This window comes from Heptranchias perlo, chromosome 1 (genome assembly GCF_035084215.1).
Source record: "Heptranchias perlo isolate sHepPer1 chromosome 1, sHepPer1.hap1, whole genome shotgun sequence".
In the NCBI taxonomy this organism is placed as follows: Eukaryota; Metazoa; Chordata; class Chondrichthyes; order Hexanchiformes; family Hexanchidae; genus Heptranchias; species Heptranchias perlo.
This window is the reverse complement of record NC_090325.1, coordinates 135,482,512-135,496,059: the sequence shown is the minus strand read 5'-3', so window position 1 is coordinate 135,496,059 and position 13,548 is coordinate 135,482,512. Positions and strand designations below refer to the sequence as shown.

At 43.3% G+C, this 13,548-nt stretch overlaps 1 protein-coding gene across 1 annotated transcript in view; it reads left to right on the top strand.

The window, feature by feature from the left end:
* Nucleotides 1–1,578: 1,578 nt before the first annotated feature.
* The window catches only part of klhl2 (kelch-like family member 2), a 76,810-nt gene continuing 64,840 nt past the window's right edge, over nt 1,579–13,548 (top strand). Inside the window, exon 1 of the mRNA XM_067991206.1 lies at nt 1,579–1,836. Coding sequence (XP_067847307.1) covers nt 1,769–1,836 — 68 coding nt within the window. The 5' untranslated portion in view covers nt 1,579–1,768. The remainder of the gene's footprint in view (nt 1,837–13,548) is intronic.

The following is a 13,548-nucleotide window of genomic DNA, read 5'->3' as shown; positions in this document are numbered from 1 at the left end:
ACGCGGCCGCCGCCATCCGGGCGTTGAAATCGGCGCTCGGCCCTGACTCCACTCGGGGTGTGGAGGTGGCTCAAGCGTGTGGAGCCATCCCGTCCGATCTGACCCCCGTTCGGACGGAATTCCTCCTCGGTGCCAGGCCCCGAAACCTCCCTCGGAGGGCTGTGCCTCACAACTTGAGCCGTCTCTCGGAAATTCCCTCCGTGCCGTTTCACTCTGCGCGGAGGGATTTCCTGTACGGGCTGCTCCTGCACACTCTCCACTTCCTCGCCCTCGTCTCTCGCCCGGACACGCCCTGGCGTACCGTCCTGCCGTCCAGCGGAGACGGGGGTCCCCAGTGGGGGGCTCTCTACTCAGGGATCCTCCCGTGTTACATCGGGGATCTGGGGTGGAGAGTGTTGCACGGAGCAGTCGCGTGCAATAGGCGTTTACGCCATTTTACGGACTCCCAGGCCGCCTGCAATTTCTGCGGCCTGGATGAGTCCGTGTTTCATTTGTTCACGGGGTGTGAGAGACTGCAGCCCCTGTTTGATTATTTGGAGGGGCTGCTCCTCAGGTTCTGGCTGCACTTCAGTCCCACGCTCCTGATCTTTGGCCGCCCGGTGAGGAGGGGAGCGGGCAGGTCGGTGGACGTCCTCGTGGGCCTGCTCCTGGGCCTGTCCAAGGTGGCCATCCACAGGTCCAGGTTGCGTGCGGTCCGTGGGGGCGGTCGCTTGGACTGTCTGCCTCTCTTCCGCGGAATGCTCCGCGCCCGGGTGGCCCTGGAGATGGAGCACGCGGTGTCTGCCGGTACGCTTGAGGCATTCCGCGACCGGTGGGCACCGCAGGGGCTGGAGTGCATCCTGAACGAGGAAAATAAAATTTTAATTTGATACCTGGTTTCGGTTTATTTGGTTTTTAGTATTTAAGCACACCCTACACCCCCCCTTCTTATAAAAGGGGGGCCTAAAAACACACAAAAAAAAAGAAAAAAAGGTTGGGTTTTGTGACTTTGACAATTTAACCCCCCTGCCAGTGGTGGTGGTGGAGGGTTTATAACGACCCCAGTGCCAAAAGCAATGGCGATAACAACCGAGTGACTTGAATAGGGCACATTACAGGAAGCCTAATATTGCACAAATTGAACACAGCCACAAATGGGTCTACAGAAAATGATTTCACTCTATATATGCAATTATGATGATTATTTGCTTTACATTATGTAGTGTATGTATTTCAGCATATAAAGTTTGCATTTTGTTGTAAGGTACATGGCTTTAAATATTAGGTGCAGTTCACCACTGACTGCCAAGGCCTGAGGCAGGGATTTTATGATACTGCTAAACTTTTCTAATATTCACGTATCACGGCCGTTTCTTCCAAGTTCTGCAAGCCAGAGGGAACTCGGAACAGTCGAATATCGATTTCGACATTAGAAGCGAGAGTGAAAAGAACAAAAAGTTGGGAACGAGAGCGAACGAGGACCTTTCCACCAGTGTGCTGGAGGCGCGGAGCATTGTGGGGAGTTGGAGGAGGTGGTTTCCAGGATGTGATAGAAGCGCCTCCCTCCCTCCCTCCCTCCCTTCCCTTCCCTTCCCCTGAACCTGCTCACATACACCACACACACACACACACACACTCACTCACCGAGCGGCCAGTCAGTCAGTGCGGGCGGGCAGCAGCTGACGCTCCCCCCACTGATCCAGACAGGGCATTGTTCAGACAATGGAGCGGGCGCGAGGGATGGAACGGCGATAGAGCGGGGAACAATCCCACCCGTTCTTTGAGTGGAATGGTGCAGGGCGCCGCGCTCGCTCTGCGCATTCGGCAACAGGCGGAGACAATGGAGATACAACAAATGTGAGTCAGTGCCGTCCGCCCACGCCGGCGGCACGGCATGGGGTCTGGCGTTGGGGGGAGATCACGCTCAAGTCAGGGACAGGGCGGGGCAAGGAGGGGAGAGAGGAGAAGGAATTCCGACCAGGGGGGGAGACCCCTGCTTAGTGGGAGGGTCTGGTAATGGTGGGAGCTCCTCACTGATTGTAAGGACGAGGAGCACTCCAGCTAGGGGGGGAGACCCCGGCCAGTGTGTGGGGTGGGGGTGGGATTTGGTTGAGGGGAAGTGGGCTTTTAAATGCAAAGAGAACTGGAGGGGAGTAGGGGGCACAGGCTTGGGTTTCTGATAGAAAATGGCAATGCAATTGGTTTAACGTTTTAGAAAGCCTGTAATTTAAAGTATATGTAAGAGGGTAGAGAGAGGTGAAATTAGGTCAGACCAAAGGGTCATAACTCCATTGGAGATAATGTGATTGTTTGGGAAGAGGTGGAGATACTTCTCCATGGATGTACGGCAGCTGTTGCTATAGCGAATATTCTGTTGCATGTATAGTTGTCTTGTTTTTGTTAGGGGGGATTTGTTTTTTTTAAAAAACTAAAATCTCAATCAAACATAAGAGATCGGGTTGAGCTAGGTTTTGTTTCAGATGGGGCCAACTGCAAAATCTGTTTCATGGAGTGCAATAAAGCATTAACATTTGAAAAAATCTTTGCCATACCTTTTTTGGAAAAGATCAGGGGATCATTTTTGTACAGTAACGGATGTATTAAATAAATAGCACGATTGTATGTTTTGACTTGCAGTGTTGACACTAAAATTTTAATGTTGAGTGTGTTAAATTTTAATGAAGCTGTACTCTGAACATCCACTCTAATTTCAGTAAAGCATAATGGTGGGCATATGAATTGTTTGTACTGTGCCTACTTGAATCGTGGGGGAGTGGGGTGGGTGGGAAACACCTACTGTATAATGAGTATAGACTTTGCTCTCCTGAACTTAGTTATGTCCAGAGGGAATGTTTTGAGCAATATAACATTTGAGTGAAGAACTAGTGGAAGCAATTTAAGGTGATGAATTGTAATCAGACAAGAAGCATAACTTAAAGCATCTCCTCATCCTTACAATTAGCACAATCTTAAAGTATATTATTTTAATTGTGTGATTTCCTGTACCATAATTTATAATATATTCAGGAATCAATCTTTGCCTAACATATTTTCATGATGTATTTTTTTTAAAAAAAGGATGCCACCAACATTTTCCTTTCATGGGTATTTGTGTTTGTTGAAGAATATTAGCATTTGCATATGATTTAATTTGTTTTACAGCCTGACTCTGTCTAGTGAAAATATAATGTTGCCATGACAGGCTCCATGGGTAAATGCACAATATCGTGTTGTATTCAGCCATACAGTTCAGGAATGACCCCGGTTTGATCTATGGATTGAGTTAACTGATCTTGGCCTCGGCAGTGGGGGTGGGGGGGGGGGGGGGGAATGTTACAGGTGGTCTTAGCGACCGTAGGCAATGCAGGGAAAAATTTGTACTGGTTCCTGTTCCTGATTTTTGTCGATTTGACCCTGGATGGAGTTGCGCATGTGTGCTTGTTGGAGGATGATCTCTCGTTTCCCCCCGCCCCCGCCCCCGCCCCCCCCCCCCATCCAATAACCTGCCAACACTCATTGACCAGGCCTACCTAATAATCTTTTAAAAAGTCATCACAGGGTATAAGGAGTAATTTGGAGGAGAGGAACAAATATAATTCTGAATATATAATTGAAAAGATTTTGTAAGGGCCACTGCATGAAATAAGTCAAAACTTAGAGATATCTCATCTCATTGAGATTTGAAACTCTTTGTTTGGAGGGGTTTGGGCTCTATTTCAGTTTTTCTGGGGCAGTGAAGAGGAATGAATAAATCCGATATTATTGGTTTTATCAGCTGCAGTTTCATATTTTCTTGTTTTCCCCAAATGTGTGTCCCTTTCCAAGAAAAAGGGTTGATTTTCTAAAGTACTGTAGCTCCCCAACCTCATCTTATCCTCAATCATGCTGAATATGGATCCATATGCTCCTACAGCTCTCCAGTACCTCGCTCAAGTGGTTGTTCTTTATGTGTGACCCTGGACACTGAGGGGGTCGTTTTAACCTAATTTGTCAGGTGGGAAACCCATGGGATCGGATGGAGCGCCGGTTTTAAATCCGCCCAATGTTACACTCCATTGAGTAAAATTGGGCACGGTGTAAAACTAATGTTACACCCGATCTTGCCATTTTCCTGACGGGTGGGTTAGGTTAAAATTGTCCTGAGTGTCTTGACTATTCTCATTCTTCCCTTACGTCCTGGTTGATAGTTCATTAATGCTGAGGTCACTTCTCGCACTCCTCCTGCTATCCCTTCTGAGGTCAACTAACTGAAATGTGCAGGCTAGATTTCAAACCTACAGCCTTTCTGTCTTGTTTTGCTTGGCACCACTCCCCTACTAAGCCATTGGGGAACTCCTTTTATATGGTAAATTCAACTATTTGCTGATGCTTGCATTTGAAGGGAGCTTAGGGCTGCTATTATACTTCCACTTTTGTATTGATACAAAGTGTTTTTTAGATGCAGAGTGATGTAAAAGTGCTTGTATAATTTTGGAGTCAGATCCCAATTTGACTTCCAAGTGAGAATATCTCTGCTACATAGTTTTGGACCAGTGCAAAGCCACACTTTCAGTACCCTTTGGGCCCATTAAACCACTTGGACACTTTGTAAACTTAGTACTGATTATTTTGATGATATGAGAAAGCGATTACTTGTTCTTTCAAAATGTTAAAAATGTCGCCTTTGAATGGAACATGCGCAGAGCACCTTTATCGCAGAACTCATTGAAAGACACAGCTGACAGTATAACTTGGGTCTGTTAGCTGTGCATCATTTTGAGGCCAGTATTGGTAGTTCACTGGCAGTCTAATATGGATTCTATTTTAGTGTGAAAATACTTGATGTATTGTACATGCACCAGTCTGCCATACAGAGAAACATCCCTGCAGCTAGATTATAGATATGGCTTAGGGTAACCTCAGAGCTCACTTTGGTCAGTTAAGATTTAACATCTGTGTGGCTTCATAGGTAAGGACTCTCCTTATTAGTTTTTCTTCTGCAGGGAAGTAGGTTAAAATAAATCTTTAATCAAATTCAGTTGTAAGATTCTAACATAACTAATCCCCTATTAAAATATGACTGAAATTCTGAATGAGGATATATCTTTGAATTTAAAAATGTTTAGTGTCAGTGTGGTGTTTTTCCCCATTCTTAATGGACTGTATCACTGATGTCGTGGTTTAATCTCATCCATGTGTTAATTTTTTCCACTCCCAATAACACTCATTGGTATCTCTATTGTATATCTCTCTCTATTGTATATCAGTGGTAGAGTGGGGGGAGGGGTCATAGCCTCTATGTTCCCCACAAAGTTTATGCTTGAATTTAAGTGTTTGCATTGAAGTGCATCACCTTGACTAGTTGGTAGCACTCTTGCATCTGAGTCAGAAGATTGTAGACTCAAACCCACTCCATGATTTGAGCACACAATGTAGGATGAGTCCTTCACTCAGATGTCATCCTTTGGATTGGATGTTAAACCAAGACTTTGTTTGTGCGGAGATTATCGATACAAGTGCATTATTCAAAGGGCAAGTAGTTCTCTTGGTCTTCTGGCTAACATTCCTCCATCAAGCACCATCAAAACAGATTAATTAGTCATTCATTTCATTGGTGTTCGTGGGATCTTGTCGTGTGCAAAATGGCTGCTGTATTTGCCAAGACTGCAATATTCACTGTGCTTGATTGTCTGTAAAATGTTGTGTCTGAGGGTGAAATGATAAATGTCTGTAGCCTAGTTTTTTATTTTACGAAAGCAAAATACAGCGGATGCTGGAAATCTGAAATAAAAACAGAAAATGCTGGCAATACTCAGCAGGTCAGACAGCATCTGTGGAGAAAGAAAGAGTTAATGTTTCAGGTTGATGACCCTCATCAGAACTGGAAAAGGTTGAAGATTAAACAGTTATTAAGCAAGTACCGAGCCAGGGAAAAGAGGGAGGAAAGAACAAAAATGAAGGTCTCTGTTCTGACGATGCCACCGTCCACACCAGTGCTTTCAATATGTGTTCCTTTTTCCTCTCCACTGTAGTTGACAGGGCCCTCAACCTTGTCCGTCCTATTTCCCGCACTTCTGCCCTCACCCATTCCCCCTCCCTCCCAGAACCATGATAGGGTCCCCCTTGTCCTCATCTACCACCCCACCAACCTCTACATTCAACGTATCGTCCTTCGCCATTTCTGCCACCTCCAGCGCGATCCCACCACCAAACACATCTTCCCCTCCCCTTTCAGCATTCCGAAGGGACTGTGACACCCTGGTCCACTCTTCCAACACCCGCTCTCCTCCCCATGGCACCTTCCCGTGCGAATGCAGGAGATGCAACACCTACCCTTTCACATCCTCCCTTCTCACCATCCAGGGCCCCAAACACTCCTTCCAGGTGAAACGGTGATTTACTTGTTGTACTTTCAATTTAGTATACTGTATTCGCTGCTCAATGCGGCCTCCTCTACATTGGGGAGACCAAACGCAGATTGGGTGATCGTTTTGCTGAACACCTCTGCTCAGTCCGCAAGTGTCACCTTGACCTGCCGGTCGCTTGCCATTTCAATTCTGCGTCCCACTCCCACTCTGACCTCTCTGTCCTCAGCCTCTTGCACTGTTCCAAAGAAGCTCAATGGAAGCTCGAGGAACAGCACCTCATCTTTCGATAAGACACTTTTCAACCTTCCGGACTCGATGCTGATTTTAATAACTTCTGATCGTAACCGCTGCTCCCATTTTTTTTTCGGACAGCAAGTGCTGGTAATGGTTCTGATGTTGCCATTTACAGCTCCTCTAGACCCATCTTTTGTTTCTTTACTGGTCTCATTACCACACTCCTTGCCTTGCACCATCATCCCTTTTGTCATTTAATCACTCCTGCCCTCCACCCTATCAGAGACCTTCCCTTTTGTTCTTTCCTTCCCCCACCCCCAACCTTTCCCTGGCTCTGTATTTGCTTAAAAGCTGTTTAATCTTCAACTTCTTCCAGTTCTGGCGAAGGGTAATCAAGCTGAAACATTAACTCTTTCTTTCTCCTCAGGTGCTGCCTGACTTGCTGAATATTTCCAGAATTTTCTGTTGTCTCTTTATTTTACAAATTGATATGTACCGATTTTTCACTATAGTAGGTACAAAAGGTCTTGGGTTAACAATCATTACTTGCTCATTTGTAATTTGCATGTGTTTGTACTATATACTCTAGTGTGGGCACTGTGAGAATTGACATTTGGTTGCTCATCGGAGGTGTATGTGGAGGTGTATGTGGAGGTGTATGTGGAGGTGTATGTGAACTGACCATTTGTAAAATGGCTGTTGTGACACACCAAATTTTGAAACTGTTCCCTCACTTCACACACAGAAGAAACGACTTTGTAAATACTTACTGTACATTTACTCTGTGAAATGAGGGAATTAACTTCCACAGAAAAGGGTTTACAAATACTTGGTCTCAATGTACTTCGCAGACAGCTTTTATTAACATAGCGCTTGTTAATGTGCGGTGAAAATGGAACATACTGAATTTTCTTTTCACCTTGAGCTAAGTTTGTGACTCTGGCTGGTGTTTCATGCATGTCAGCAGCTTTGCAGCACCTTCTTTGAGTAGCCATTCATCTTGCATGAGGCTAGATGATGATTGTTGGGAGGCTTTTTGACAGTGGAGAGGATCACGCCTGAGCCTAATCGTCGTCTCATTAAACACCCACAAATGAGGAATTTCTAGCAGGAGTCACCAGATAACAATTAATAGCTGAAACATTGGCTTGATAGTGGAACTACTCTTCTCTCTCCATTTTTTTCTGCCCCAGCCCAATCCAATTTGAGGCCAATTTTGGCACTAAAAATGGTGCCTTTGCTGAGATCATTTAACTTGGTATGGATTAGGGAATGAACCTGGGACCTTCTGCTATGTACGGCATTTATGCACTAAGCTGTGGTGAATTTTTCAATCACTAATTTATTTTAGTTTGTTTAAAGGTTGAGAACGAGCCGTTAAACATGAGTTGACTCTTTTATTAAAAATATGTTTTTAGAAGCATATATTGTGTCTACAGCCTAGTGAAAATTTGGAGAATGAGGGGCTTCAACAGCATCTGAACAGATGGGATTATTTTCGCTGCAGTCACTTTCTATACCCTCTGTAATAAATAACTTCTTTATGACTTCAGTAAAAGATCTAACTGTAAGAGTATAGAAATTTAATGTGCATTGTATTATCAGAAAATAATGTTGCTTTCTATATTAAGTGATGGTAACTACAATGAATAGCAAATACTTCTCGTGATAGGTCCTCAGTCATTTAGCTCTTTGTTGCCTTGCATCTCTACAGTTCCAGCAGCAAAACAATAAAGTGTTTTCAGATTAACCACAAATACAGTAGTTATCTTTTTAATACGCCCTTTCCTGTCTAGTTTTGCAACATATACTAAGGGAAGGAAAAAGATGGAGGCCTATAAATAGCAATGTTTTATGTGGGAAAAGCTAGGTGGCTGGGACACATTAAAGGGAAATGAATTAGCATTTAAAAGAAAAGAAGGTTAACAATTCAGACAGGACCTTTCATCAGACCTGGTCAGGGTTTCTTAAATTTTTTATTAGATTTTTTTTCTCTTTATCTGTACTTATCCTTGGAGTTACCTTTCTCTTTCAAATTATTAATGTAGTTACTGAACTAATCTTCATAGTGTGAGAGTTTCTGACAATCTAAGGTAAGGGGATTCCATTCGTTGTATTGTCTTAGCAAGAAGGAAAATTCAAAATATGCAAGTGGAGATTCTAACAGTATTGAGGATAATTTTGAGCAATGATTAGTATCTCTGCTGCTTTATGGCTGAGAATTTTCAGCCATGAAATACCATTTATATCAGGTTATTTTTATCAAGTGGCAATTGGCATCTACTCTACAAAATATTAAACTAAATAATTACAGCATTAAAATTCAGCAACCTGTCTGGTTGGGTGTGGCAGTCTATTGTGGCTAGGAAATCGGTACAGCTTAAAGGTGGGTGTATGAAATTTTTGTACCATGTCCATTTGAACTGTGGAAAACCAGATAGCAGTGCAATTACAGATTTTGTTCTTCGACACTTGGATTATGTCTGGAGGAAGCATTTTTAACCATGTAACATTAAAGTGAAGTAGTGGTGGGAGGAACCAAAGACGAATTAGGAGTATTCGCACAAGAAGCAGATTACACTAAAATGTATCGGCTTAGGTGTGACTTTTTTTTTCTCTTTGCTACAGCATACGTGCAGAACAAACCACGTGACAAGACTGCTATGTTGTATTGAATAACAAAGATAATGAAACTTGCCTTCACTATTAATCATTTTGTAATGTACCAACTGTAGAATTTCTCAGTAATCACCTGCATATTATTTCCCAATCCTTGCAATAAATCTCCGTCATTAATTCTTCAGTGTGAATGTCACTGCATCAACAACATAGAATGCACTGGACATCAGCATTAGCATTGATGGTGGCTGTTGCCATAAAAAGGGATCTACAGCTTTCTCAGAAAATTCACATATATATCATTTTTTTAAAAATAGCTTGGAGTGATTTCAAGACTGTCATCTAATCTTGGGATTCAGAAGACAGTTGTAAATTGCTTGAGTTTTGTTTTTGTGATGTACTTGCTGTTGGGAACAATAAAGATAAGTGGCAACTGGGAAATGGTGGAGATCTTGAACAGTTTTTTTTTGTATAGAAGAAGCTGCTGACTCTCTCCCGAAAGTGAGGGTTGATTTTTCAGGGAAATGAGGATACTTTAAGGATGATGGCAATTACTTATAAGGAAATGTTGTGGGCACTGAAAGAGGATCAGCCCTGGGGCCCAATGGTTTGCCCACAAGGGTACTTAAGAAATGGCTGACAAAATGGTCTGATGGGCATCTTCAGAGAAATATTAGAATCGGGAGTTGTACCAAAGGATTGGAGAGAAGGGAACATTATACCTATATTTCAAAGAGGGCAAAAGAACTGTCCTGGAAGTTAGTCTGGTAAGCATGAAATCTGTTGTAGGTAAAGTTTTGGAGGCTATCCTGAAGAAGGATATTGTGAAACATCAAGAGGAGTGTAAAGTGATCAGGGCAAGTGGGAGGGAATTTCGAAGAGTGGAGTTTAGGCAGCTGAAAGCATGGCTGCAAAGTGAGGGAGTGGATGCACAAGAGGCCAGAGTCAGAGGAATGGAGAATTTATGTGGTGGTGAAGGCGGGGGGTTGGGGGGGGGAAACTAGGGCACACAGTGTTTGTAAACAAGAGGATGAGAATTTTAATTTTTGAGGTGTTTAGGTACCGAGAGCCAATGTAGTTAAGTGAGGACAGTGAGATGAGTAAGTGGTACTGGGTATGGGTTCAGATACGGGCGAAAGAGTTTTCGATGAGCTGAAGTTTACACAGTGGAGGATGGGAGGCTGGCCAGGAAAGCATTGGAATGAGTTGAGTCTGGAGGTGAGAAAGGCATCAATGAGGCTTTTAGTAGCAGATGGGCTGAGATCGGGGTGGGGGCAGGCAATGTTATGAAGGTAGAAGTAGGCGGTCTTTGTGATGGAGAGGACATGGTGTTGGAAGGTCAATATAGAGTTGAATAAGATGCCGAGGTTATGAACAGTTGGTTCAGCCTGAGACAATGGCTGGGGAAGAGGATGGCAAGGGTGTACAGAGTTTGTGGTTGGGGCCAGAGACAATGGCTTTGGTCTTCCCAATATTTAGCTGGAGGAAATTGTAGCTCATTGGATGTTAGATAAGCAGTCTTGGTAACACAGAGGCAGTAGAAGCTGACCCCATGTCTGGATCATGTTGCTGAGGAGAACATAGATGAAGGGGCTAAAGATAGATCATGAGGGACTCTGGAAGAAGATACTGGAGCTACTTTGGGGAACCAAGCGAGGGCAGTTCCATCAAGCTGGACAGGGAGGAGAGGTGTTGGAGGACGATTATGTGGCTGAGTATGTCAAATGCTGCAGAGGGGATGAGGAAGGATAATGTACCATGGTCAAAGTCACAGAGAATATCATTCATAACTTTGATTTGGGCCGTTTTGGTGTTGAGACTGTTAGAAGCCTGATTTGGAGATTCAAACAAGAAGTTGTAGGAGAGATGGGCATGGATTTGGGAGGCGACATTGAGACTAAACTAAATGTTAGTCTATAGGGTACAATGCAGGAAATGGACGAGGAGCTATTGGTGGACAGATGGTTGAAATCGTCTGCATGGTACGTGGTAATGTAAATGAGGCAGATAGGACCTTGGGCTGTGTAGCTGATGGAATAAGACACCAATCACAGGATGTGACATTGAGCCTATACAGGGCATTGGTTCATCCTCATCTGGAATACTGTGTGCCATCCCAGTTGCTATATTACAGGAAGGGTGTCATGGCAGTGGTAAAGGTGCAACAAAGGGCTGACTGTTTGTTTGATATCTGGTATCAAGCGCCTAAGCTCCAGAGAGACTACAGAACTTTAGTTTCTTTACACTAGAAAAGATTGATTGAGAGCAGATTTTATTGATGTATTCAAGATCCTTAAGGTTATGGACAAGCTGAACCGTGAGAATCTATTGAGCACAGTCTCAAGACATGGGATGAGTACAGAAGAAAGAAGATGAATGGACAGATCAGATATAATTATTTCCCTACCCTATTACAGCACTAGAAAGGGATGATGTAGTTGAGGGGTCAAAGACAGAAACTATTTGGTTAGAATTAAGGAAGAATAGAGGAGCTATTATGCTATTGGGTGTGTACAATAGGCCACTAAATATTGGGAAGTAGATAGAGGAGCAAGTTTGCATGCAAATTACAGAAAGATGCAAGAACTATAGAGTAGTGATAATGGGGGACTTCAATTATTCCAATATAGTTTGGAACAGTAACAGTGTAAAGGGCAAAGAGGGGGTGGAATTTCTGAAATGTGTTCAAGAGAACTTTTCTGGAACAGTGTGTTTCCAGCCCAACCAGGAAGGAAATACTGCTGGATCTAGTTGTGGGGAATGAAGTGGGGCAGGTGGAGCATGTTTCAATAGGGGAGCATTTGGGGAACAGTGATCATAATATCATTTAGGTTTGGAATAGTTATGGAAAAGGACAAGGAGCAATCAAATGTGAAAATACTTAACTGAAGGAGAGCTAATTTCAGTGAGTTAAAAGGGAACTTGCCCAGGTGGATTGGAATCAAAAATTGGTAAGCAAACCAGTAATTGAACAATGGGAGGCCTTTAAGGAGGAGATGGTTTGGGTATAGAGTAGCCACATTCCTACAAGGGGGAAAGAAAGGGCATCCAAAGCTAGAGCTCCTTGGATGACTAAAGCTATAGATGATGTGGAGATGCCGGTGATGGACTGGGGTTGACAATTGTAAACAATTTTACAACACCAAGTTATAGTCCAGCAATTTTATTTTAAATTCACAAGCTTTCGGAGATTTTCTCCTTCCTCAGGTAAATGTTTCTATAGCTATAGAGATTAAAATGAAACAGAAATAGGAGGCTTGTGACAAATGTAAGGTACATAATACAGTAGAGAACCAGGCTGAATACAGAAAGTAAAGAGGAGATCTAAAAAAGGGAATAAGAGGCAAAGAGGGTGTATGAGAATAGATTACCAGTTAACATAAAAGGAAACCCAAAAGTCTTTTATAAACATAAATAGTAGAAGGGTGGGACCGATTAGGGACAAAAAAGGAGATTGTCTTGTGGAGGCATAAGGTATGGCTGAGGTATTAAATGAATACTTTGCATTCGTCTTCACTAGAGAAGAGGATGCTGCCATTGTAGCAGTAAAGGAGGAGGTAGTAGCGATGTTGGATAGGATAAAAATAGATAAAGAGGAAGTACTTAAGATTTGCAGTACTCATAGTAGAAAAGTCACACGGTCCAGATGGGATGCATCCTAGGTTACTGAGGGAAATTGCGGAGGCTCTGGCCACAATCTTCCAGTCCTCCTTAGATATGGGGACGGTGCCAGAGAACTGGAGGATTGCACATGTTACACACTTGTTCAAAAAAGGGGAGAGGGATAAACCCGGCAATTACAGGCCAGTCAGCCTGACGTCTGTGGTGGGGAAACTTTGAGACAATAACCTGGGACAAAATTAATTGGCACTCGGAAAAGTATGGGCTAATAAATGAAAGTCAGCATGGATTTGTTAAAAGAAAATTGACTAACTTGATTGAGTTCTTTGATGAAGTAACGGAGAGGATTGATAAGGGTAATGCAGCCTTTGTTGTGTATATGGATTTTCAAAAGGCATTTGATCAAAGTACCACATAATAGACTTGTTAGCAAAATTAAAGCCCATGGGATTAAAGGGACAGTGGCAGCGTAGATACAAAATTGGCTAGGGGGACAGAAAGCAGAGTGTAGTGGTGAATGATTGTTTTTCAGACTGGAGGGAAGTGTGCAGAGGTGTGTACCCCAGGGGTCAGTATTAGGACTACTGTTCTTTTTGATATATAGTAATTACCTGGACTTGGGTATAAAGGGTATAATTTCAAAGTTTGTAGATGACATGGAACTCGGAAATGTAGTAAACAATGTGGAGGATAGTAACAGACTTCAGGGGGACATAGACTGGCTGGTGAAATGGACAGACACATGGCT